The sequence below is a fragment of the Pseudorasbora parva genome, chromosome 1 (genome assembly GCF_024679245.1).
Source record: "Pseudorasbora parva isolate DD20220531a chromosome 1, ASM2467924v1, whole genome shotgun sequence".
Lineage (NCBI taxonomy): Eukaryota > Metazoa > Chordata > Actinopteri > Cypriniformes > Gobionidae > Pseudorasbora > Pseudorasbora parva.
This window is the reverse complement of record NC_090172.1, coordinates 53641236-53666638: the sequence shown is the minus strand read 5'-3', so window position 1 is coordinate 53666638 and position 25403 is coordinate 53641236. Positions and strand designations below refer to the sequence as shown.

General features: G+C 36.3%; 1 protein-coding gene across 1 annotated transcript in view; it reads left to right on the top strand.

Moving 5' to 3' along the window:
- The window catches only part of elp4 (elongator acetyltransferase complex subunit 4), an 87531-nt gene that overhangs the window by 2782 nt on the left and 59346 nt on the right, over positions 1 to 25403 (top strand). Inside the window, exons 3-6 of the mRNA XM_067445205.1 lie at positions 6629 to 6750; positions 9492 to 9623; positions 12200 to 12333; positions 21636 to 21720. Coding sequence (XP_067301306.1) covers positions 6629 to 6750; positions 9492 to 9623; positions 12200 to 12333; positions 21636 to 21720 — 473 coding nt within the window. The remainder of the gene's footprint in view (positions 1 to 6628; positions 6751 to 9491; positions 9624 to 12199; positions 12334 to 21635; positions 21721 to 25403) is intronic.

Sequence of the window (25403 nt, the reverse complement as noted above, 5' to 3'; positions counted from 1 at the left end):
TCCAACCTGCCCTTGGTTGGTTGGTTCCTCCCTAAATTTACATAATTGGGTTAGCCAGTGTTGCTGTGTTGGACTTGTTGGGATGCAGAAATAAAACAATATTTTAGAAATATTTTATAGTGCAAAAGTTGTTGAACTGTATAAAATGCCTTAGTTTTTTCTCAGCATGCACATTAAAGGGATAGTTGACCCAAAAATGAAGATTTTGCCATTACTTACCCTTAAGTTGTACCCTTTGACAGTTGATGGCCCCCGTTGACTTCCATAGTAGGAAAAAAAAAACTACTATGGCAGTCAATGGGAGCTGTCAATTGTTTGGTTACTAACATCTTTAAAAATATTGTCTTTTGTGTTGAGCAGAAGAAAGAAACTCAAACAGGAGTAAATGATGACAACATTTTCATTTTCGGTTCAACTATCCCTTAAGTATTTAATAGTGAAATAAGTCGGTATTTAACGCAACAGTAATTAAAGTAAAGAAATAGATGGTAGATGTGTCCCCAGAGTTTGCGCATTTCATTTAGATTTGTATTACCGGTTCCACTGTGAATCAGTGGGATTCAGACGGCAAACATATGGAAGCAGGAGGGCAGAAGTGTTGACCCAAATTTCCCCTGCAGCTTTGAATGACTGACTCACACTCGCTGCACAGCCTCCTACTGCCTTACACACATGCTGAAAGTACAACTTACATTATTCTTTCACCCAAAAGAGACGGCCTCTCTCTGCATTAGAAAAGATAGGAAGTCTCTAGATGCCCCACCTTTTGGGTGAGTGATATGTGCCAGCAGAGATATGCACCCCCAACACATCTTATCCTGCCCCCAAAACACCCCCGCTAGGCTAATAGCACCCGCAGGATTCGTTTGTAAGGCACCATAGAAACGCTACCACAATAGACCCCATCTCGAGTGGGCCCATCTGGGTGTCTTTGTCGGGGCCGCTGAAAGCCACAAAGGCCTGCTGACCTAGAAACACATCAATAAGGGAGAGGGGAGTTCTTCCGATGACAAATTGAAGAGCTAAGGAATTTTTTTTTATTCCGTTGGTGAAGGAATATGAGAGGCATCCTGGTTTGTTGGCAGAGTCGGGAAGAGGACAGGAAACCCCTCATTCTCTCCTGCTGTTGGAGGAATCCTTCAGAGGTCACACAGAGGCTTTAGACATGTGTGGGTTTGAGAGTGTTTGTCAGAAACTGTCAGTGTGTGTTGGTGAGGAAGAAGGACAATGTAAGTGTTTCTGAGTGGACAATTGCTGATCACTATTATTATAGTGTGAAGTGATGTAAAATGTATATTTAAAAAGAAATTATAAGTTATAAGGTATTAAATTGTTGACCAGTCAACAGATTTTTGTTGTTATTGTAATTTTGTCTGTACTAAAGCAATTGGGAAACTGATTTGAAAGTTTATTTACATTTAAACACACATTTTTACATTTACATTTAAACATACAAACAAACAAAAAACACACCGTGCGGGTTCAGTACAATTTTTTAAAGTATATTATTATTTTTATTAAGCAAGGATACATTAGGCGAGACTTGTATATATTTTTTTAAACAATTTCACATAAATGCTGTTCTTTTTAACATTCTATTCATGAGGTGAGGTCATCCTAAAAAACATTCATGTTTTCCACAAAAATATTAGGCTGCACAACTGTTTTAGACATTGGTAATAATAAGAAATGTTTCTCAATCAGCAAATCATCATATTAGAATTATTTCTGAAGGATCAGGTGACACTGAAGACTGGAGTAATGATGCAGAAATAAATGCAGCCTTGCTGAGCACATTATTAAAAAAGTTTTTTTACAGACCACAACATTTTGTATGATAGTGTATATATATATATTTCCCCATTTGGAGCAGATAATTATTTATATATTCTTTTGTGAGATTTTTTTTTGGTAACACTTTAGTATGGGGAACACATATACTATTAACTACAACTTCTGCCTCAATTAACGCCTAATTTACTCCATATTAATAGGAAGTTAGGTCGTTTTTGTAGTCTTTAAGTTTAGGTCTTGGGTAGGATGTAGAATATGGTAATGCAGAATAAGGCATTAATGTGTGCTTTATAAGTACTAATAAACAGCCAATATTCTAGTACATACATACAGACATGCATGCAGGCAGGCCAAAAGTTTGGACACATTACTATTTGTAATGTTTTTGAAAGAAGTTTCTTCTGCTCATCAAGCCTGCATTTATTTGATCAAAAATGCAGAAAAAAAAGTAATATTGTGATAAATTATTACAATTTAAAATAATTGGTTTTCAATTTATTATACTGTAAATGATCATTTATTTCTGTGATGCAAAGCTGAATTTTCAGTATCATTCCTCCAGTCTTCAGTGTCACATGATCCTTCAGAAATCATTTTAATATGATGATTCATTTTCAAAGTTGGAAACAGTTCTGCTGCTTAATATTTTTTCATAACCTGTGATACTTTTTTATAATACTTTGATGAATAAAAAGTAAAACATTTTTTAAAAAGAAGCAAATGTTTTAAAAATACTAATCTTTTGTAACAACAATATACACTACTGGTCAGTAATTTGGGGTCATTTTTTTTTTTTTGAAATAAATCTTGTTTTGAAATAAATCAATTTTATTCAGCAAGGATAACAATTGATAGTAAAGGAGATTTATATTATTTGAAAATATGTTTTTATTTTGAATAAATGCAGTTCTTTTGAGCCTTTTATTCATCAAATATATTAGGCAGCAGAACTGTTTCCAACACGCATAATAAATCAGAATATTAGAATGATTTCTGAAGGATCATGTGATAGACTGGATGTCACATGACACTGAAGACTGGAGAAACGATTCTGAAAATTCAGCTTTACATCACAGAAATAAATGATAATTTAAAGTATAATAAATTGAAAAGCAAATATTTTAAATTGTAATAATATATCACAATATTAAAAAAAAATCTGTATTTTTGATCAAATAGTCGTGGTCAAAATTGTTGGTACCCCTGGTAAATATTATCAAATATGGCTGTAAAAAATAAATCTACATTGTTTATCCTTTTGATCTTTTACTAAAAAAATCACAAAAATCTAACCTTTCATTGAAGTAAAAGATTTGAAAATGGGGGGTAAATCACATGCTTTAAATATGTAAATAAATGCTTTTCTCCAAAACACGTTGGCCGCACGTTGGTGTTGATATCCTTTTATTAAATTTTTTTCCCCAAGATAACAGCTCTGAGTCTTCTTCTAATGCCTGATGCATTTGGAGAACACCTGAATAGAGATCATTCCTTCAAACTGAACCTCTCCAGATCCTTCAGATTCCCAGATCCATGCTGGTTCTTCCTCAGTTCACCCATCTCTTCTTCTATAGGGTTCAGGTCAGGAAACTGGAATGACCATGGCAGAAGCTTCATTGTGTGCTCAGTGACACATTTATGTGTTGATTTTTTTTTTTTTTTTTTGGATCGTTGTCCTGATGGGAGATCCAACCACGGCCCATAATAAGATTTCTAGCAGAATCCATCAGGTTTTGATTTTTTATCCTTTGGTATTTGTTAGAATCCATGATACCATGTATCTGAACAAGATGTCCAGGACCTCCAGCAAAAAAATAGGCCCACAACATTAAAGATCCAGCTGTATTTTTAGCCGTGGGCATGGGGTAATTTTTATCCCTGTTTGCACCAAACCCATCTGGTAGATTTGCTGCCAAAAAGCTATTTTATAGTTTCATCTGACCACAGAACCCAGTCCATTTTGACTTTCCAGTCGTTTCTGACCACTGAATAGGCTGGAGTTTGTTTTTGGATGAGCAAGGAGGATTTTTCTTGAATCCATCCCATCCATGTTATTCTTAAGCCCCGTTTCCACCAAAATTACCTGGAACAATTTGTACCAGGAACTTTTTTTACAGGATTTTTTCTCCCCCCTCGACCTGCAACTGTCTGTGTTTCCACCGCGATCTAAAGTACCGTGAAGATTAGGCAAATTAGTCCGGACAAAAATGTCAACGCTGTTTTCTCCACCAGCTGGAATGTGTTAACTGTAGCCATAGCAACTCTTAACGGCCACCAGGACTAATACAGTATTATAGAAGCTATTTATCTGTTGTAAAGTGTAATAATCATCTCAGAAAAAAAATAATTCTTCTGTCAGGTGTAAAGTAAAAACCTGGGGCAATATACCCTGTGTCATTATTCCAACATTATCTTCATAACTTACGAAATAAAAAGTTAACCCCTCAGAAAAATGAACTTTCCTCTCTTGTCAACATGAGCGCGGTGCGCGCTGTCACGTCATGTAAGGACACACACTTAAAAGTAATCGGTCAGGCCGTTTACATGGTGAAAAATAGACTGTAAAAAAATTAATAACGAGTATGGAAGAGATTCAAGCTGTGCTGCTTTTGCTGGTTATGTATAGGTTTACTAAAGAGGTAATTAACAATGACAGAAAAGCGCACAAGCATATTCAGAAAGCTTATAAAGCTAGATTTAAAATGACAATGTATATTCTTATCAGCTATTACGGACATTAAACGTGAGATGGCTGAGATGAACGCGCGCCATCAGACAGAGAGCAAGACTGATATTTACTGAACGTAGACCTATCCACCGTAGAACATATCCACCGAACCTCGCAAAAGACTTTTAAAAATGCCGGTTGAAATAAAATGCTGCGTGAGCTCAACCAATCAGCATGTTCAGCGCCCAAGTCCCGCCCTCGAAAGTTCCTGAACTTTGAAAAAGTACTACCTCGCGAGCAGGGCCGTTTGGAGGGGGAAATATTTACCCGGAACTTCATTTAGACCCTGGTTCCTGCGGTCTAAACACACCGAGTACCACCCAAAGTTCCTGGTTCCTGGATAAAGTTCCTGCTGTGAAAACACGGCTTTAGAGAGTCTTTGTGCACTCAAATGTTCCTCCTCACTATGCATTAAGACAATATACACACGCGTCCTCTCCCAGGCAGGTTCGTGACGTCTTGAGTTGATTGGAGCTTCTTCATTATTTCCCTGATGGTGGAAATGGGGATTTTCAATGCTTTAGCTATTTTCCTTACAGCCACTTTTTTATTTTGTGAAGCTCAACAATCTTTTGCTGCACATCAGAACTATATGGTTTTACTCATTGTGATAAATGATTAAGGGAATTTGGCTTTTATGCCTTCTTATATTTATACTCCTGTGAAACAAGACATCATAGCTGGACAATTTCATGTTCCTTGACACCCTGGTGTGCTAAAAAATTTAAATATTAATGTAAATATACTTCAGAGATATTTTACTCATCTAGAGGTACCAACAATTGTGGCCAATGTGTTTTGAAGAAAAGCATTTTTTTCATAATCTGATTTACCCCCCATTTTCAATTATTCTACTTAAATGAAAGGTTGGATTTTTGTGAATTTTTTAAATAAAAGATCAAAAGGATAAACAATGCAGATTGTTTTTTTTACTGCCATATTTGATCATATTTACCAGGGGTACCAACAATTTTGTTCACGACTGTAAATGCAGGCTTGATGAGTAGAAGAAATTTCTTTCAAAAACATTACAAATAGTAATATGTCCAAACTTTTGGCCTGTACAGTATACAAAGAGAAACGTATATACAGAAAATATAATCTAAAATAAACTACTATGTATATAAATTAACTAATTAATTATTATTTTATGCATTAATAATATAATATTAAACTGAACAGTAAATTGCTTTGCTATAAAACATTATGTACAATCCCAGTGGATTTTTGAACCTATTCATTTTGGACCGTCCAAACAAGCCAGCTTGCTAAAATATATTGGACTTTGCAATGATTCAATCGAGACAGAATAGATATTTTAGATGAGAGTAGTGGATTATTGTCCCCCAAGCAACTGCCAGAAGAAGAAATTAGGAATGCCGACTTTCTTCAGCTATTATAGATAGACCTTCTTGGTGCTTCAGGGTACTAATATGTACAAATGTAATAATGTAAATTATAAACACAGGAATACTAAAGGCATCTTTGGCCACTAAGATTTTCTTCTCACTAAGAAAATGAAACATGTCTGCAGCTATGAAAATGTTTATCTCAGTCCCTCAGAAGGCATTAACAGGAACTAATTTAGCAAATGTTTTTCTGTATAAATGTATCTGATAGAGGTTTCATCATCAGAGGGGTAAGGACAAGGAGTGTTGAAGAACTGGTAGATTGATCAAGACAGGTGTTCCCTTCTCTTTTCTTCAGTTCTGTTTGCAACAGAAATATAAGTACATTCAGATACAGGAGGTATGACATGTCATTTTCACACATTTCATGTATGGTGTAGCTGTTGATGGACTGACCATTAAATCCATTACAATCATACTGGCCTCTGATCCTACTGTCACACACTCCATTCGGCATCTATGGTAAAGTGGCTAGTGTGTTTGCCATCACTAGCAACCAAAATAAACAGTTGTTCTATTATTTCATCCAAGGTTAGTGTTGTTTTTGTTCTCCATGTTGGGATATTTACAGTATCTGATCTGATAGTGACTCTCTGGCCATTCTTTTGTCATGAGGCACGTCGAAAGGCTCACCTCTCTTTGTTTTGGTACAGTTTGGGTTTTTGTATGTGGCATTGATGGTGCTTTCTGTTCACAGAGGAGGACCGCTATGACAGCTACTCCCGCATGCTTCTCAAGTACTTCCTGGCAGAGGGCGTTGTGTGCGGACATGAACTCTTCCTGGCATCCGCCAGAGATCACCCTGATGAGATCATGCAGGTAAGAATAAAATCAAGTCAAGTGTTCACACTCGGCCTGTTTGACACTTTGATTCTGTGAAGCCTAAGTATATCAAAATACATTATTTACAACCGTATTCGCCTTATATAACTAGTACCTGGCCCTCAAAACAACAAACCTTGAGAAATATGTGTCTTTTTCAGTTAAATATTAGTCTTAGCATTGGCCGGGAACAGTTTGAGCGAACATGACACAATGTCTGTATATATTATTATGACTGTGCCATAGTATGTGTCTACTTTTGGTCTATGAACGCTTTAAAACTGTTTCCTCTCAGTGCTGTATACTTTTGTTATTGGGAGTGTTTGAAAAAGAATACCATACTATCCATACTATTATTTTTGCTGTGTATTATTGTATGTATAGTATGCATGTTTCAATGCAAATATGCAGATTTTCTTAAAGTATAGTTATGCTTGTACATTACTTTGCACGTTCCAAATATATTCCACAATTTGTGCCAAATTTAGCTTGCATTGCTATTTAGCTTGCATTGCTATGAAGTGATACATTTTCACTTCATTGATAGATTTTATTTTATTTTGCAATTCTGACAAATTGCATCTTTTATTGCTTAATTTGATAAAAAAACAACAACATTATATTAACATATACATAACATAAAATATTAACATATTTTATTAATATTATACGACAATTTTGTTTCATATTGACTCTTCATTATTTGATCAGACATTTTATAATATTATATTTTGACATCATTCACATCCTTTCTGGCTTCATTATTTGATCAAACATTTAATTTGTTATTTTATTATATTATTCTGACATATGCACATTATCTTGCTTCAGTGATCAGAATTTAAAAAAATTTTTTTTTTAAACATAATTCACATCTTTCCTTGCTTCATTGTTTGTTCACACTTTATTTATTTTTTATTTAGTCTTATTTTAACATGTTATATTGCTTCATTATTTGATCAGATTTTTATTTTATTTGTTGTCACATAGTCTTACTATGTTAAAATGTATATAGTGGTCTAACGCATACCGTTTCATGTAATGTGTTAAAAAAAGCATGCCAGCCTGTTCTCAATGTCTTGTGTGCTTTAGGCAGTACTCTAATATTCCATTCCAAACATAGGCAGTGTTTTCTCTCTCGTCTCCTTTCCCATCTAAGCTTTCCTAGACTGATACATGAATGTTTTTTGTGTGGGCGCCTCAGGGAGTTACCTGTGAGCGCTAACGAGTCTCACCTTAATGACAGTGGACAGGAGTTCCTCTCTCGCTGGCCCCTGATTGGCCCCCAGTCAACACAAGCTTAATGAGGGCCTGTTGTTGCCCTTCAGACTGTTCCTGCGTTGAGCTGTTATTTGTGAAACAGTCTCTGGTTTTTGTTTTTGCATGGTCTGAATTTTCCCCTAAGGGAGACAGTTCCCACCTTCATTTTGGCATTTTTTGGCATTAACGACAGTATCAACCCTGTTGTTTAAACAACAGCTTCTGAAGTGCTTGCATAATTTTGATGTGTTTGTTCATGCTTTTGGCTTTGTTAAAATGGGTCACTTGACATTTATTTTCCTTTTCACAAGGCAGTGGCTTAAATTAGCTTTAGTCTATCTAGATACAACGTAAAAATCTAGAAAGAACTAAACCCACACAAACTGAGATAAAATATAGACAAAATATTTAATTTGTTTAATATGAAAATATGCAGCAATATGCAAAAATATGCTCACTTTATATTAGGTGGCCCTAAATACTATGCACTAACATTTAAATTAATCATTTGATACAATGCACTTATTGTGTACATGCATGTTTTTATATTATACTTAAAAAAAAATTAAAATACCTGTATGTAATTACATCTTTAATTGATTTCTGTAGTTACACTGTTGACACTTCCCTTATCCATCCCAATACACATGTCCCTAACTTTACCCGTATCCCACCTCAATATCAGCAAATGTTTTGCAATACAATATGAACGTAAGTACATTGTACTTTTGTTTTGATATAAGTATGTAGTAGTTAAGGCCACCTAATATAAAAAAGAACAGATAAACTGGTTATTTTTATATATATATATATGTTTTTAAAAATGTGATGATAATTTTTCCAATTTTAAATGCATCTAAAGCTTTTAGTAAGGTCAGGAGCAAGATATCTTCCCATATTCAGATTGAATTTGTCAACTGTAAAATAGGACAAACATTTTAGAAGTCCGCTATAGTGGATGTAAATAATGGTTCATTGACATTATTCCCTAATGAATTTTTTTGCTTTTTTATTTTCTTCTGTGTCTAAAATATATGCATATTTCAAAGAATGAAAAATAAAGGGCAGGATTTGATTTTGTCCTTTGGAAATTAATTGGATGGTTGTGGTTTTGTAATTGGTCAGTCTCATGTGAATGACAGTTTTGTCCCGCCCTCGCGCTAGTATACATGTCATCAGAGAAGAGATGCTACAAGAGGGAGAAGTTATTTTGATTAAAGATCACGCAAATTAAAAAAACTAATTAAATGATGTGCACAGATAAGTCATTATAAATAAATATTGCAATATTAAGTAAATATGCATATAAAGAATTGTCCATTTTAATTTCATGGTGACTTTAATGTTGTGTTTTTATATATATATGTATATGTATATATATATATATATATATATATATATATATATATATATATATATATATATATATATATATATATATAATTATTTATTATTATTATTATTTTTTTTTTAAATAGGAACTCCCTTCTCCAATCATGGATGAGATTGCCAACCTGAAAATTAGTGAGGGTCAACCTCAGCCAAGTGACCCAGAGAATCCAGACGCAATGAAAATCGCCTGGCGCTACCAGAACCAACCCAGAGTTCAGGTAAAAGACTATCTGTTAGGAAGTTATTTTTTCAGTAAAAACATTTAGCAAATGCCATCTAATACATTTATGTGTGTGGTTGATTTTTCGAAGTACATTTTAAATTGACAGGCCTATTTATAAAGTGGTTCTTAACTGGTTTTGCATTAGACTGGGTAAACCCAGCCTGATCTGCCAGCGATTTGATTTCCCCGTACATTCATTTCTACAGCTTCTGTTACACTTTTACGGGAACCAATCACAGATTGGCTTATCCACCTGGCACGATGACGGATAGAGAAGCGATGGGTCATTACCTGTTGATCAAGCCTCTTGTGGTCTGATTGGTTGAAGGACTGTCCAATTATGTACAGCGTTATTCGAATAATGCCAGTTGATCACGGCTCTTGTGCAGTAGAAAATAAAGAGTAGAAAATTGGTCCCCAAGAGTAGAAAATTGGTCCCTAGACCAATGTTCAATTTTAAATTGAGCTTGGTCTGGTGATAGCCAAGGTTTACATCAGACATCAAGTGGTGACCTTCACTGTAGCAAAACAATGTTAATCTTCATTTCTAGAGAATTTGGATTTGAAGAAGTTTCTTTTGCTTTGCATAGTTTTGTTAATGTTTTTTTTTTATTATTCTTTTTTTTTAATTGAGTGCATGTCACAACTTTTCCATGTTAGCAATGGTCTTATTTGTCTAGCTTTTATGCCAAAATACCATAAAGTGTGATTGGACGCACAATTTTCGATAACAGCAACCAAAGCAATTTTTTCTTTCCTTTTAAAAATTGACACGCCTTTTTTATTTTACAATCCTTCTCATGAAAGATTTTATGGTTGGTAAGTTAGTTGCATTTTTATCTTTGCAATGCATCTAGCATTGTTTTATCCCTGCTTTCCACAACCCTATCAGAACATGTATGATCCTGTGACTCATTGGGTTGTGACCAACTACTTTTATACTGGCTAAGAAAAGGCAGGTTCAGAAAAAATAGTGTCCTATAATAAATATATCAATTCCTACCCACCCAGCGCTGTGAATGGGCTTTCGCTGTTCTCATTCACGGTTTAGGTGGATTACTTACGCTTAGCTGGTTATAGGTGGACTTAAAACCAGAGGAGACAGGAGGACATGGAGGTTCTATTCAGCCTCTAGCCTTTTACAATGGAACAGCAGCCTCCAGCACCCCCAAATCCCTTCACAGCCTCGCCGTGGCGTCCCCGTCCGCCTCTTTCTTCCGTTTGGAGAAAAGACCCCTCCTGCAAGCCTATAATCCAGATTGGTATGGAGATTAGGGGGACACCAGTGAGTCCCCAAAGATTTCACTCTTTCTGTCTGTTTTCTGACAACTTTTGCTCTTTCTATTCCCTGCCTCTCCTCCCGTCCTTCTCATTGGATATTCTTTCCATTCATCAAAGAATGCTGAATGACTGGTGAACTGTTTTCACCGTTGATAGCATATCAGCCTATTAGAATGATTTCTGAAGGAGCATGTGACACTGAAGACAGAAGAAATTATGCTGAAAATCCAGCTTTGCCATCACAGGAATAAACTGCATTTTAAAATCACAGTTTGCTATTTCATATATTTAAATTGTAGTAAAAATTGTAATGTATTTTTGATCAATAACAAATGCAGCCTCAGTGATCATAAGAACATTTTAATTGAACTGACTAGTAAAGAGGTTTGTAGTAAAGTAATGGCATCTGACAACTTTCACTCTTTCTCTTCCCTGTCTTATCCGCCCTGCTTCTCATAGGATATTTCCAGTCTCATTTTCTTATTTTATCCTCCCCTTCCTCTCCCCATCACCTTTTCTTCCTCCATGTCTCAGAGGGGATACTTACCCTCCTTAACCTCTATCATACCTCTGTCCTCTTCACAAAGCACCAGTAAATCTAGTAAGGGATTTGCATCCTAAACATAGAGCGTCCCCCCTAGTTTCACATTCTCAATGGAGACACCAGATCAAAGTTCAGTCAGTCAAAACCCATCCCGTAACGTTAAAGGGGTCGACCCGACCTGCCCACCAAACGAGGATGAGCGCCAAGCTGTCAATCTCCAAAGGTGGTGCTGGAACACATAAGAGTTGCTGATCCAGATCAGGAGAAGATTAGGGGCTCACCTCACTGCTCATTAAAAACTACAAAAATCCAGACCCCCTCACAACCTCAGCAAAACTGCTGCCTGTGTGCAACTGTGTTTTTCTAAGCTTAAGTGGTCAGTCTTGTCAGAAAGTCATTATGTTCTCAATAGCTTAACGAATCATCTGGGATTCTTACAGTTCAACAATGGTAAAATGAATGGATGGTTAAATAGCACTTTATTGTGTACTATTGTACACCCAGATTGCTTCACAATCATATTATCTGGGGAAAAGAATCATGATTGAAGAAAAACGTGTAAAGAGGGTATTAAATTAACGTCATGTCATTTACGTTAGTGAGTGTAAGGCTATTCTTACATTTTGATTGAGAAAAATGTTAAGCAATTCCTAATAAAATTGCCGGTCAACTCGTTTACTCATTTTATAGTATTTTAAACCACCAGAAATTAAAATGGTTATTAAGGGTTTCTTTCTTTTTTATAGACTGCATTGGCATCCTCATTGAGGTTTGGCCATTACTATGACGTGTCCAAGACCATGGAGCCTGAGCTACGGCAAGCAGCCAAGTGCCACAGTTTTTATCAGCTACAGGAAACACCAGTAACCACAGGATCAAGGTAACTAAGGCCACGTTCACACAGCAGCATAATATGGTTGTCCGGACTAGACAACTAGTTGTCTGTCTCATTATACAGGGCTCAGTACAAGTACCCTGCTCCCTCCAAAGTAGGGTGTAGGGATGATCACTTCCAATTGAAATTTTCCCCATGGACATCACCATCTTTGATATTACTTGAACAAAACTCACCTGTAGATAAATGCAGTTGTCAATCCCAAAAACAGGACCTTGTGAACGTAGACTAATACTAGTCTGCTTGATTATCTATTATGAGTATCAACATTAATGTTCAGTTATGGCCAATATTCAAAATAAGATGATGTTAAAATGTGATTTATTCCAGGAATATACCAGCTTTCAAATTACTTTGTGTTTGGCAAGTTGTACACTGGCGTTTAATTTTTTAATTTTTAATTTTTAAAGAAGCCTCTAATGCTTATCAAGCATTTTGATTAAGAATGCAGAAATATTGTGAAAAATGTAACCGTTTTCTATTGTACTGACCCCAAACTTTTTAATGGGAGTGTTTGCATCACCTTCAGTGCATCAGACAACGGAGCTCTATGCGGTTGGAAGTTAAAAGTATCAAGTGGGAACATTCAAAATTCAACTTTAAATGGATCTGGCTGTCTTGCGTAAATATCTATATTGCTCTGACAGGGCTTTTATTATTACTCATGTAAGTTCATAAAAGAATGCTTATGATTAGGGACAGCTTAACCAAACATTATAACTAAACACACTCACAGCCTTCTGCACTTATCTTTCATATATGCCCTTACTTCTAGTATGATAAGTGCGCTAAGTATCGTCACATATCTCCAAGAAGAAAATGCTTTCTCAATGCTGATGTCATGTTTCTGAGGAACACGTCTGCAATTTGGTTTTATGACGGGTGTTCAGCCTAATAAAAGTTTTCGTAAAAACGTCTCTGTACTTCCAGGTCTTTGCCAGCGCAGCGAGAGACGGGGTTGAGTCTTCAATGGTGTTTGCAATGCGGTTGTTTAATGGTTGCGAGGGGTGCCCGTGTAGAGGAGGCAGGAGCTTTGGTTGCATTAAAGTCTACGGCATGGCCGCAGTGCAAACAAATCAATCTGGAGCTCCTGGTTCATGGAGCCTCTCTCTGCTTTTTATGTCCGCAAACAGAGAGGTCTTCTAATTGTTTATCTGCATAACAGCACCATAGTGAAGGGGCCGTGTCCCCAAGCCTATGTTTACTCGCATCGGTAAATGTGTTCCTGTGTGGCAATACTGTGTCCGCGGAACAGCTTGTGCCGTGGCAGCAACATGATGGATGCCGTGGCCTACGTAGGTGTTGCTTTTGGAATTTTGCAGTCGTTCCTTCCTCCGCATTCAGTTTATGATGATTTTATGACGTGTTATAATGCCATCATAAAGCTTTTAGCCATTAGCTCTTTTAGAACGCCTTTTAGATGTGTTTTCGTTCCATAGGAACACTAAGAGACGTTATTCCTTCCTAGTAAATATATAGATAGAGTTTCTAGTTGTCATGTAATTTCCAACCCACGATCATTGGAAAAATGTGCCAGTGGCTACACTTCTCCAAAATTATTTTACATTGCATGTTTCCTGGCATGTTTTGTGTAATTGTGGAAAATTGTATTACTGGACATCATTTATTACAGATGGATATGCATTCTGGCTTTCCCTAAAGTTTATTCAATGCGAGTGCCGTATGCTCTAAAACAACCAGTTAATAGTTCACCCTGAAATGAAATTAAAGTCTAAAGCCGTTACTCTGGGCGCGTTCCTGTAATGACTAGTACGAACCGTCAGCATGCGCGACGCTCATGCTCACGCACTGTTGTCTAGGGCTGGGACTCGATTACAAAAAGAATCGATTCCTCGATTCCAAGGCGTTGGGAATCGATAGTCGATTCCAACGTTTGGAATCGATTCCATCGCGAGGAATCGACTCCTCTTTATTCACTTGTCTCTCGCTTACTAATAATGATTGGAAGTCTATTTAATTTTTGCAAAAGGTTCTTTTGAACAGTTAGTTTCAAATAACGAGTTAAAAATAAAGCAATTCAGCAGGGGTTTTTTTTTTGCGTCATTGCGGGATGACGTCACTAGAACGTAATTCTAACTACTTATTTTTATGGTATGAAACGTTCAAATCAAGCCATATGTGAACGCATATCGCTGATTATTACTATACCTTTCATTCACTTAGTTTAATAGTTTTTATTGTCATTGTTTCCTTCTGTGATCCTGCATCGTGGACATGTTTGCTACATTTTGCACACAAAAACTCCATAATTTTAAATTGTGAAATGGTTCTGTTGTCCACAACGGTAGGTTTTGAGCGCTTACAGATGCAGATGTGAGGGTCTTATTTTAATTTTCTATTTTCTTTAATCCATTGATAACTGAAATAAAATGTGACTAGAGTACAGCTTAATGACCGAGTCTAATTTTGCTATAGTAATGAATGCAACTTGCTTGTGCATCTGATTGACAAATAAACTGCGCACTCTTATATTATTGTTTTTGTTAATATTGTGGTTATTTTGCCTCGTACATTCTGTGCAAAAGCACTTATTTGAACGTAGTCATTTAACTTAACTGTGCACATGCATTTTAGACATGTCATGTAGTTTTAAACATGCAATAAATACACATCCATGAATAATGAGCTATCCTTTTTATTTATTAGGCTAAATCGCATTTACTTCTGGGCTATATGGGCCATTTCAGGAGAATCCATAATTTAAAATTCATCAGAGTTATGAAAATGTATCATCGTTTTACAAATAAAGTTTCGGAGAAGGATACTCTCTACATCCTTGTATCCTGCGGTCAGTCCGGAACTAGGTTCCTCCATCGATTTTGTTAAAAAAAGAGGAATCGAAAACAACAGTGCGAAAAAATTTCTGAATCGACCAGCCCTGCTGTTGTCATGACAACCGGTAAACAATATTCACTTCAGGAGGTTTTATTATTAGTATTGTATTATTTCTTATTATATACCTTATAGAAAAGACATTTTTTTTCTTCTGAGCCTGATTTCTCAAAACATTGCGTGTGTTTATCTTGGGTGCCATGACAACAGTGCGTGAGCATGAGCGCCGCATGCTGACGGTTCGTACTAGTCATTACAGGAACGTGCCCAGAGTAACAGCTGACAGTAGCGTGTGCAGGACTATTTTTAAAATGACCACTTTTGAGGTCAGAAAGGGATAGAAGGACATAGGGCACTGAATCAACAGCAGGGTGGGAAAAAGATGGCTTTAATTTCATTTCAGGGTGAACTATCCCTTTAAAAGAACATTCCACTTTTTTGAAAAAAGGCAAATTTTCCGACTCCCCTAGAGTTAAACCGCTGTGTTTACCGTTTTTCAAATCCATTCAGCCGATCCCCGGATCTGGTGGTAGCACTTTTAGCATAGCTTAACATATATCATTGATTCTGATTAGACCGTTAGCAACCCACTCAATAATGACCAAAGACTTTTGATATTTTTCCTATTTAATACTCGACACGTCTCTAGTTACATCGTGTAAGACCGATGGAAAATTTAAGTTGTGATTTTCTAGACCGATATGGCTAGGGACTATACTCTCATTCCTGTGTAATAATCAAGGAACTGTTGCCGTACCACAGGTGCAGCAGAAGCAATGATATTACGCAGCACCTGAAAATAGTTCCCAACACGCTCCCTGTGCAAGGTTGACACGTTGGTTATGTTGACGGAAGTTAGCCTATTTTCAGGTGCTGCACCCTGCTGCACCTGTGGAAATTATCATTGCGCCTGCTGCACCTGTGGTACGGCAACAGTTCCTTGATTATTACACAGGAATGAGAGTATAGTCCCTAGCCATATCGGTCTAGAAAATCACAATTTTTCTTTTTCCGTCAGTCTTAGTACACAATATTGCTACAGAAGTGTCAAGTATTAAATAGGAAAAATACTGAAAGTCTTTGGTCATTTTTGAGTCAGATGCTAACGGTCTAATCAAAATCAATGATCTATGCTAAGCTATGCTAAAAGTGCTACCTCCAGACCCGGAGATCGGCTGAATGGATTTGAAAACGGTACAACACAACTGATTAACTCTAAGCGAATTGGAAAAAAATGGAGTGTTCCTTTAATAATCAACCCCTGTAATGCTAATCTGTGTTAAAAGGAATAAACAATGTAGCCTGGTTTTATCAGACTTGCACATTTCAGTTTTATAGAGAGTCTGGCCACTCTCCATTGACAAGCGTTAACTTCCTTGAAGGCGGGTACTCTGTTGAAGTTTAAAACCATTGGATCTGCCATAACCAATCACTGACATTTGGTCGTGACGTATGTCATCTCAAACTAGAGCACGACATTAACGTCATCGTTCTCAGCCACTCTCTCTGTTCGCTGATTGGACCGGTTCAAATTTGGTCGGAGAAAACAAGAGAATATACCGCAATCCCAGACGGAGTACTGAAGGAAAATTAACATTTTGCAAAAGTACATAAGAGGACGGAGCCAGGCTACAAACAATGTGTTTCTACCTCTAAAGTTCATTTCATAAGGAAACTGTTTTGGAGTTTGTATGAAAATGATGCTGCAATGAGCCTTTGTTAGTAATTTTGCTCTAAACCACAAATTGGGACTGATGTCAAAAACTGCTTCATATCCATTTCGGAGAAATCAATTAATCAGCAAGCCTAAACGACTACTAAATGTCTTGAGATACAAAAAACCCTCATTGTCTTTTTGTGTTTCACAGCTCATAGAATAAAAAGCCCCATGCCGTTTCCAGACTGTTAAATCGCTCCGTTTCACTATGTGGCGTAATTGGCACAAATTGCTCTCTAGGTGAAAGCGGAGCCTGTTGTTTAAGACGGATGCTGCCTCCATGCACCCCTCTGGTCCCCCTCGCACTCACATCACTGTGATCTTAATTAGCTCACCTGTCGGCCTTTATCCTCCACGGACGGCACCTTAAGCGATCACGCTCCGCTGGGCTGCTGTGGTGTCTCAGACACAATGGGGGCGTGTCTTCTTTTGATTTCCACCACCCTCACCTCTCCAGGTCTTAATCAAACGAGGGAAACACGTGTTCACCCCATTGAAGAGCAAATCAGTCAGTTGGGATCAGAGCGTGAAATTGCACATTATTGTTCAAGGGTTTGGGTTCAAAAATATAATTTTTAAAGATATTAATATTTGTATTCAGCAAGGATGCATGTAATTGACAGTGGAGATGTTCTGAAACACTTAAATTTCTTATATATAATTATATATTATATATATAGTAATTATATATATAACAGTTATCATTTTTATATATATATATATATATATATATATATATATATATATATATATATATATATATATATATATATATATATATATATATATATATATATATATATATATATATATATATATATGAAATTGCACTGTTTTTGTCAAATTTTAAAGGATTTTCTTTTTAAACTGAGTGACTTGATCAATTCCAGAATGAATTTTTGTGGGTATTTGTTGGCAGTATGCAACAGATGCAATTTTTCAGTGTGCCCTTTTAAACAAGAGGTCTGGAGGTGGCTGTTTTAAATCCAGTTCTCCTCCAGTAATTGATGGCTATCATAGCTACATGCAGAGTGACATAGTGTGGTCATTACAACATGTTGTGAGCCAGAATGAAAGGGAAAAGCTGAAATGATTGAATGAAGTGACAGAATGAAAGACTTTGCAAAACCCCTTAAGGTGTGATTTATTTATTTTTGTTTTTTATTTTTTTTAATATATATTCCACGGTCAACTGTTTGTTGAATTATAACAACATGGAAGCAATTGGGAACAAAAGCAACTCAGCCACAAATTTGTAGACCACATAAAGTTGCAGAGTGGGGTCAGCACATGTTGAGGCACACAGTGCACAGAAGTCGTCAACTTTCTTCAGAATCAATTGGTACAGACCTCCAAAATTTGTGTGGCTTTCAGATTAGTTCAAGTGCATAGAGAGCTTCATGGAATGGGTTTCCCTGGCCGAGCAGCTGCACCCAAGCCTCACATCAACAAGTGCAATGCAAAGCGTTGGAGGCAGTGGTGGAAAGCACGGCACCAGTGGACTCTAGAGCAGTGGAGACGTTCTCTGGAGTGACAAATTATACTTCTCTGTCTGGCAATCCGATGGACGAGTCTGGGTCGAAAGGTTTGGTAGAGAGGGGGATTATGGTGTGGATTGTTTTTCAGGGGTTGGGCTTGGCTCCTTAGTTCCAGTGAAAGGAACTTTTAATGCTTCAGCATACAAAGACATTTTGGACAATTTCATGTTCACAACTTTGTGGGAACAGTTTGGAGATGGCCCCTTACTGTTCCAACATGACTGCACACCAGTGCACAAAGTCCATAAAGACATGGAGAAGTGAGTTTGGTCTGGAGGAACTTGACTGACCTGCACAGAGTCCTGTCCTCAACCCAATAGAACACCTTTGGGATGAATTAGAGTGGAGGCTGTGAGCCAGGCATTCTCGTCCAACATCAGTGTCTGACCTCACAAATGCGCTTCTAGAAGAATGGTCAAAAATTCCCATAAACAGACTCCTAAACCTTGTGGAAAGCCTGCCCAGTCTTTAATGTCTTTACTGAATAAAAGTCTTTGAAAATCTTAATAACCCCTAACTTTTATACAGTTGTGAATAATATTTAACCTAATATAATTATTTTTGTAACTTGCTTGAAATGTGTGCCTATCCTAACCTTCCTTAAAAAATGCCACGATTTGGTTGCATCTTATGCATTTTAATTTATGCAATGTTAAGTGTGACTAGAAGGTCTAAAAAGTAAAGACAGAATGTGCAACTTAGAGGAGGTCAAATGTTTTGACCTTTCTTGTTTGGAGTTGCACATCTTACCCCTGATTTAACATAGAAGCGCTGTGTCACTGAGATCAGAAGCACTGTCCCGTTAACACAGCACACTCAGACTCACCGCAGACCTCAGGGGGAGCGCCCGGAGCTGACGGAGGTGCCAAAGTGTTTAATTAATTTCATTTCATTTCATTTGATTTAATTAGCGATGTATTTCCTTGCATCTACATCTTCGGGTTGGTTGCCAGGGTTACTGCCGATGTCAACAGGCTTTTGTGATACCAAAGCAAATCCCGCTTTATGTTGGCAGCATATGCAAGAGCCATGAGTGGTTTTAATTGAAGTGTACACATGTATCATTAACTTCGACCTGTTATGATGCCGTAATCATAATCATTCGCATTCAAGCACTGTGCTGAAAATAAACCCTTGCATGAAAATAAATTAAATAACCGATAGATTGAATCTCTTTTTTGCTTGCACATGCACCTTTGTACTAGTTTGTTACCATCTGAGTCAAACTTTTCATACACTCTAAAAAATGCTGGGTTGTTTTAACCCATTATTGGGTCAATTATGGACTAACCCAGCAACTGGGCTGTTTTAACCAGCGATTGGATTGTTTTAATCCTGTCGTCGGGTAAAATATTTGCTTAAGACAACCCAATCGCTGGGTTAAAACAACCCAACTGCTGGGTTATTCCATATTTCACCCAACATTGGGTTGTTTTTTACTCAGAATTTTTTTGAGTGTATCGATATGATTATTTGCACAATTCCACACTTGTTCTTTAGATTAAAGCATCTGATAAAAAAAAATCCTTTTTTTTTATCCAACTGAATGAAATATTCTTGCAATTTAAAAGAATGGTTTTCTATATTAATAATTTTTAAATGTAATGTATTCCTTTAAATGCAAAGCTGCATTTTCAGCATCATTACTCCAGTCTTCAGTGTCGCATGATCGTACAATCATTTTAATTTGATGATTTGCTGCTCAACACAAAACAATAGTATTTTAATTGATGGACAAATCATTTCAAATCAAGAACAGGTAAAATATTTAGGTGTCGTTTTGGAACCAAATTTAGGCTTTAAAAGGCATATAAAAAAGTTAACAAATGCAATAAAATTTAATATGGCACAGTTCAGATACATTCGAAATTCCTTTACAATCGAGGCCTCAGGGGCCTATCTAAATGCCATGATTGTTCCTCATTTTCGCTATTGTTTGACAAGTTGGTCACAGGCTACTAAAACTGCCCTCAAACCACTTGAGTCATTATATAAAAGCGCACTAAAGATTCACGATAAGAAAAGCAGATGATACCATCACTGTTATATTCTTGTAAAATACCAGTTTCTCAGCTTTGAAAATCTGATAATTCACACCAATCTGTGTTTGATGTATAAGATACTTCATGACAACGCTGGTCCTCCACTAAAAGAATTCATATCTTTGGGCTCTGAAATAACAGCTCGAGCCACACGATCTACAGTGCGAGGTGAATGCAGGATCCCGAAACGCAGGACAGTATTTGGAAACTGCGTTTTCTTGTGTGGCCGCTCGTCAGTGGAACATGTTGCCTACAGAGCTAAAAAAAATGCACAAATTTTTACACCTTCACACGCCAAGTAAAGAAATGGCTTTTATCAAATCAAATTTGTTCCCACATGTGACTAGATATGTGTATGTGTGTAAGTGTGTGCTCTAAGGTCTAAGTATATGAAAGGTGTGAACATGAACGTTTGTACAATTTTAATTTTTATGGCAAGTGTAAATCTTATTACTCATGTTTTTTTTATATATTGTAGCTTAACATCAGCCTGCCCAGGGACTACGGGTGAAAATTAGCTCTTGAGCTAAAACCCGGTACTATGCATCTCTCCCTTTGAGGTTAATGTTTATTGTACGCTGTCCCTGTTTCTTAAATAAATAAATAAATAAATAAACACATTTCTTCTTATTCAAAAGGTTCATATTTTTGGGGAAACCATGATGCTTTTTTCAGGGTTCTTCGATGAGTCAAAAGTTCAAAATTGAAATAAAAATAATTGAAATACAAATCTAACAAGTATCTTTATGGTAACTAAACTTTACCTAACTAAGTTGTATTGTGATGCTAGGTTTGCTCGGCAATTGCTAGAGTGTAGTTTTTGGGGCCTAATTGTTAAAGAGTCGGACTTTGATTCTCAGTACCAGCAGGAAATAACTGAGGTGCCTGCTCTCCGGCCACTGTAGTGAATGGCTGCTCACTGCTCCGGTTGTGTGTGTCCAGGGGTTTGCAGGTGTGTGTTTGTGTTCCCTATTTGCTATAGTTTGTCTGCACTAACTTGGATGGGTTAAATGTAGAGGACAAATTCCGAGTATGGGGTTAACATGTTATTTCATTTTAGGTCTCCCTAAAATGGTGTATGTTTATCCATATCTCAGTTTATTAAGTCTGTTTTGTTCTTCTCTCATGTTCTCTCAGTCCGTTACCATCACCCTATCATGCGCTCCTGAAGTCCATCCAGACGGTCATCCGGAAGGAAGGGTTTGATGGATCCACACCCCAGGTTGGTGACCATTTGTTTAGCTATTTGTTATTCTCTCTCTCTCTCTCTCTGTTGTTCTTATGATCGTACAGATAATGTTTTTCCAACAGTCATGACTTTAAAGTTTTTCTATTATGCCTTTTCAGATATTAACTTTAACATAGTGTGTTATGTAGCTGTTAGCGAATGTTAAAGGTCTGCAAATTTCAAATATCAAAGTGCAGGATAAATGGAGTTATTGTCTCCCAAAAGAAAGAACCTGCCCTGCCTGAAGCGGGTCGTTAGTAATTCCAGTTTAACTTTTTGCTCAAACCTACGTGGGTTTGTAACACATTTGCATAATGCAAACCTATTGTCTTCTTTGGCTGCCACGAAGAACAATGCCATTGTTGCTATTTGTATTATTCTGTACTCAAATGTAATAACAAAGCCTCTAGAGCTCCTTTGACACACGCTGTAAGCGGCAGACCAATCACAGCAGACTGGTCCATCTGACCAATCAAAGTAGATCAGGCTCTCAGAAAGTTTTATTTGTTGTTTGAATTTCGTACTAAAACATTAAAAAAATGGGTAACACTTTATAATATCTCACGCTATAAAGCATCAATAAAGCATTAGTAAATAGTTAGTTCATCATTTATAAAGCATTAATTTACATTAATAGGCAGTTTATAAATACAACTATAAATGCTATATTCTTGATTTATAATTATATGTATAATGTGGTTAATAGTTGTATTTTTATACTTTATAAATTATCAATTTATTATTTCTAATTAGATAACAATACATAGATAATAATATAGATAAACATTAAGCATGCCGGTTGACAGTTTTGTTCTTTGGAAAGTCTAAGTGCTCTCATCCTCTGCACAGCCTGGAACGTAACATTTATATCCACGATCTGCCGTTTTCACTATATTGTCCTCATCTTCACAATACCTGCATAACTTCTGTTGATTCGCCACAGGTCCACATTAATACTGCCTGACCTTGAACATGGGCTGGTTATATTCAAATTTAGAGAGGCATGAATTTATTGCATCACATACTGTTGCATCACAGTCAGTGTTATGTTGGGATTCTCCCATTTTTCAGTGGTCTTTTCAAGCACAAGATTTACATTTGACAGAGGAAACACCAGTGTTTGAGGCTCATGGTATTTCAGTTCCATGTACAGAATTCATATTATTTAACTATGCCGAGGTAAATACAGTGTTCCTATAGGGCACCTTTAAAATAGCACACTAGGGGCATTTTAAAGGAATAGTACCCACAAAAATGATGATCATGTCATGTACTTACTCTCTTTTAAAATACATAAAGCTTCTTCTGTAAAATACAAAAGGAATTGATCACACCAGAATGTCTAATTTCCATACAATGAACATGAATGGGGACCACAACTGTCAAGCAAGGTTTTCAATGAATAGGCTTCAGAAGACATAGCATAAAGTCTCTAAAGGACTGATTTTTATCATACTTATGGTGATCATTTTTTTATGTTCCGTAGAAGAAATAAACTAAGAAACTAGGTAAAGGTTAGAAACAACATGAGGGTGGATAAATGATGGCGCTTCACATTATAATTTTCATGTGAACTATCCCTTTAAATCGAGCAAAAAGGCTATAATGAAATGCACAGTTAACAGGCTTTCTGTCATTCACACCTCAGGAACAATGAAAGCGTTTTGCTGCAGGCAATGTTTTTACAAGACCTTTAATTTGTTGTTTCATTGATTGGTCTCGGTTGGCTAATTGTTGCCTGATTTTGTCTGTGCTTTCACTTCCTTTGTAATGTGGCTTTCGTCGCTTGTGATAATTAGGAAGTAGAAAAGACATTCAAATATAAAGGCTTTGTATGTTTTAGTTTATTTTCCACCTTTTATTCCTTTTTTTCTCATCTCTTCCCCAGTTGTCAGTTTCTCCATGTTGTGCTTGAATCTCTCTCAGGAGGGAGATGGGTTCCCTTGGGTTCCTTATCCTTAAAGCTGAGTCCTATTAGTTTTGTGGTAAACAGGCCAAGACAGACACTGGGCAATATGCCCTCTGTCTGTTCATATTCATTAGCTCCTACTGAGAAGCAGGGGAGCTCTGCCCCTCTGGGGGCCCCTCTCAGAAACGGCCCCATGATAGCCCCTGTCTTGACTTCCGCATCAGCACTGCATCTGCCGAGCCGCTCTTGGGACCAGGCCGCTTGAGGATACACTCGCTATTTTTAATCAGTTTTTATAACTTTATGTGGCTCTAATGTGGCTTCTGTTATGTGGTGAACTCCAGAGATGGTCTAGTGACCAAACTTTGTGTCAGCTTAAGGCCCTGATAGACTCATGGCAAAGTTATTTCCATTCTTTGGTTTGGGTTAAAAAAGTTTGAATTATGTGAGCAGTGTATAATGATAGCGGACATTGACTTTGGCAAGCTGTTTTGAACTCCGGACATGAACACAAAACGAACTACGTTTTGGCCTGATTTTGTTCAAAATAATGTCACACCAGTTCACTCTTCGATCTCATTTGAAGTATATCATGGCCTTTAAAGTAAACGGGCCTATACATTTATTACATGAATTTAGTGTACTAGTAATCAATACAAAGTCTCTTTGAAACAACTTTTTATTTTTATTTTTTATAACTTTTATTTTATTTTATTTTTTCAGTTACACAAATTGTAGTTAGGCTTTTGTCACCCCAACAAGCTATTAATTAAAAATGTGAAATTGCCTGTGCTAAATACTATGGAAGCTATAGTTTCCGCCACAAAATAAAATTGAAAAAGATATTTGCAACATCTCAATTTTTATTTTTTATTTTTTTGTAGTCCTGTTGCAATTCTGTATAGATTTTTCACAAATGTGAAATCTCGCAATATATCTTTATATCTCGCAATTTTGACTTTCTCACAACTCTTTTATGCAACTGTATCTTGCAAATTGCAAGTTATACACTTGTATTATATCTCATATATGGCTTTTAAAAAATTCTGTTTTAGTTTACATCTCGCAATATTTTTTTCCCTTCTGAAGTTTACATCCTGCAATATTTTTGTAATTTAATTATGCCATGTAATAACAAAATATAAAAGGTAATATAGTTAAATCATTTTCTCACAGTTGCAATTTTTTGTCACAATTCTGACATTTCTTCCAATTCAAAGAAAAAAGTCTGAATTGGGAGTTTTAAAGTTGTCATTTCTTTTTTTGTTTATTTACTCTAATATAGACAATTGTAATAAAATGTAAAAAAAAAAAAAAATTGTATTACTTTATTTATTATTCTTGTTCATTTAAAGACAAGATAACCATGTCTGTGTACAGTTTTGTTATATCCCCTTTTGCAAAAAAACCAAACAACTTAACTCTTTTAACAATTGGAGTCTTACCAACTGTGCAAAAATTAATGAAATAAGCTTATTACGTAATTTTCAGTAACTCTAAAAACAACATCCCAGTATGAAACAGATGAACATGAATGAGTTCTACGACAATGCCAGACCAACAAAGTTATACTATATTTGCTCCCACACCAAAACACAATAAAGTTATGATAATAAATAATATTATAATAATAATTATAATATTATAATAATTTATTATAATAATAAATAAAATAATAAATGTTTTTATCGTTCATCATCTTAAATCAAATTACTATATTAGTAACCTATGTATGTGTTTAAGTCTCTCAAATCACAGTAAACTTTAC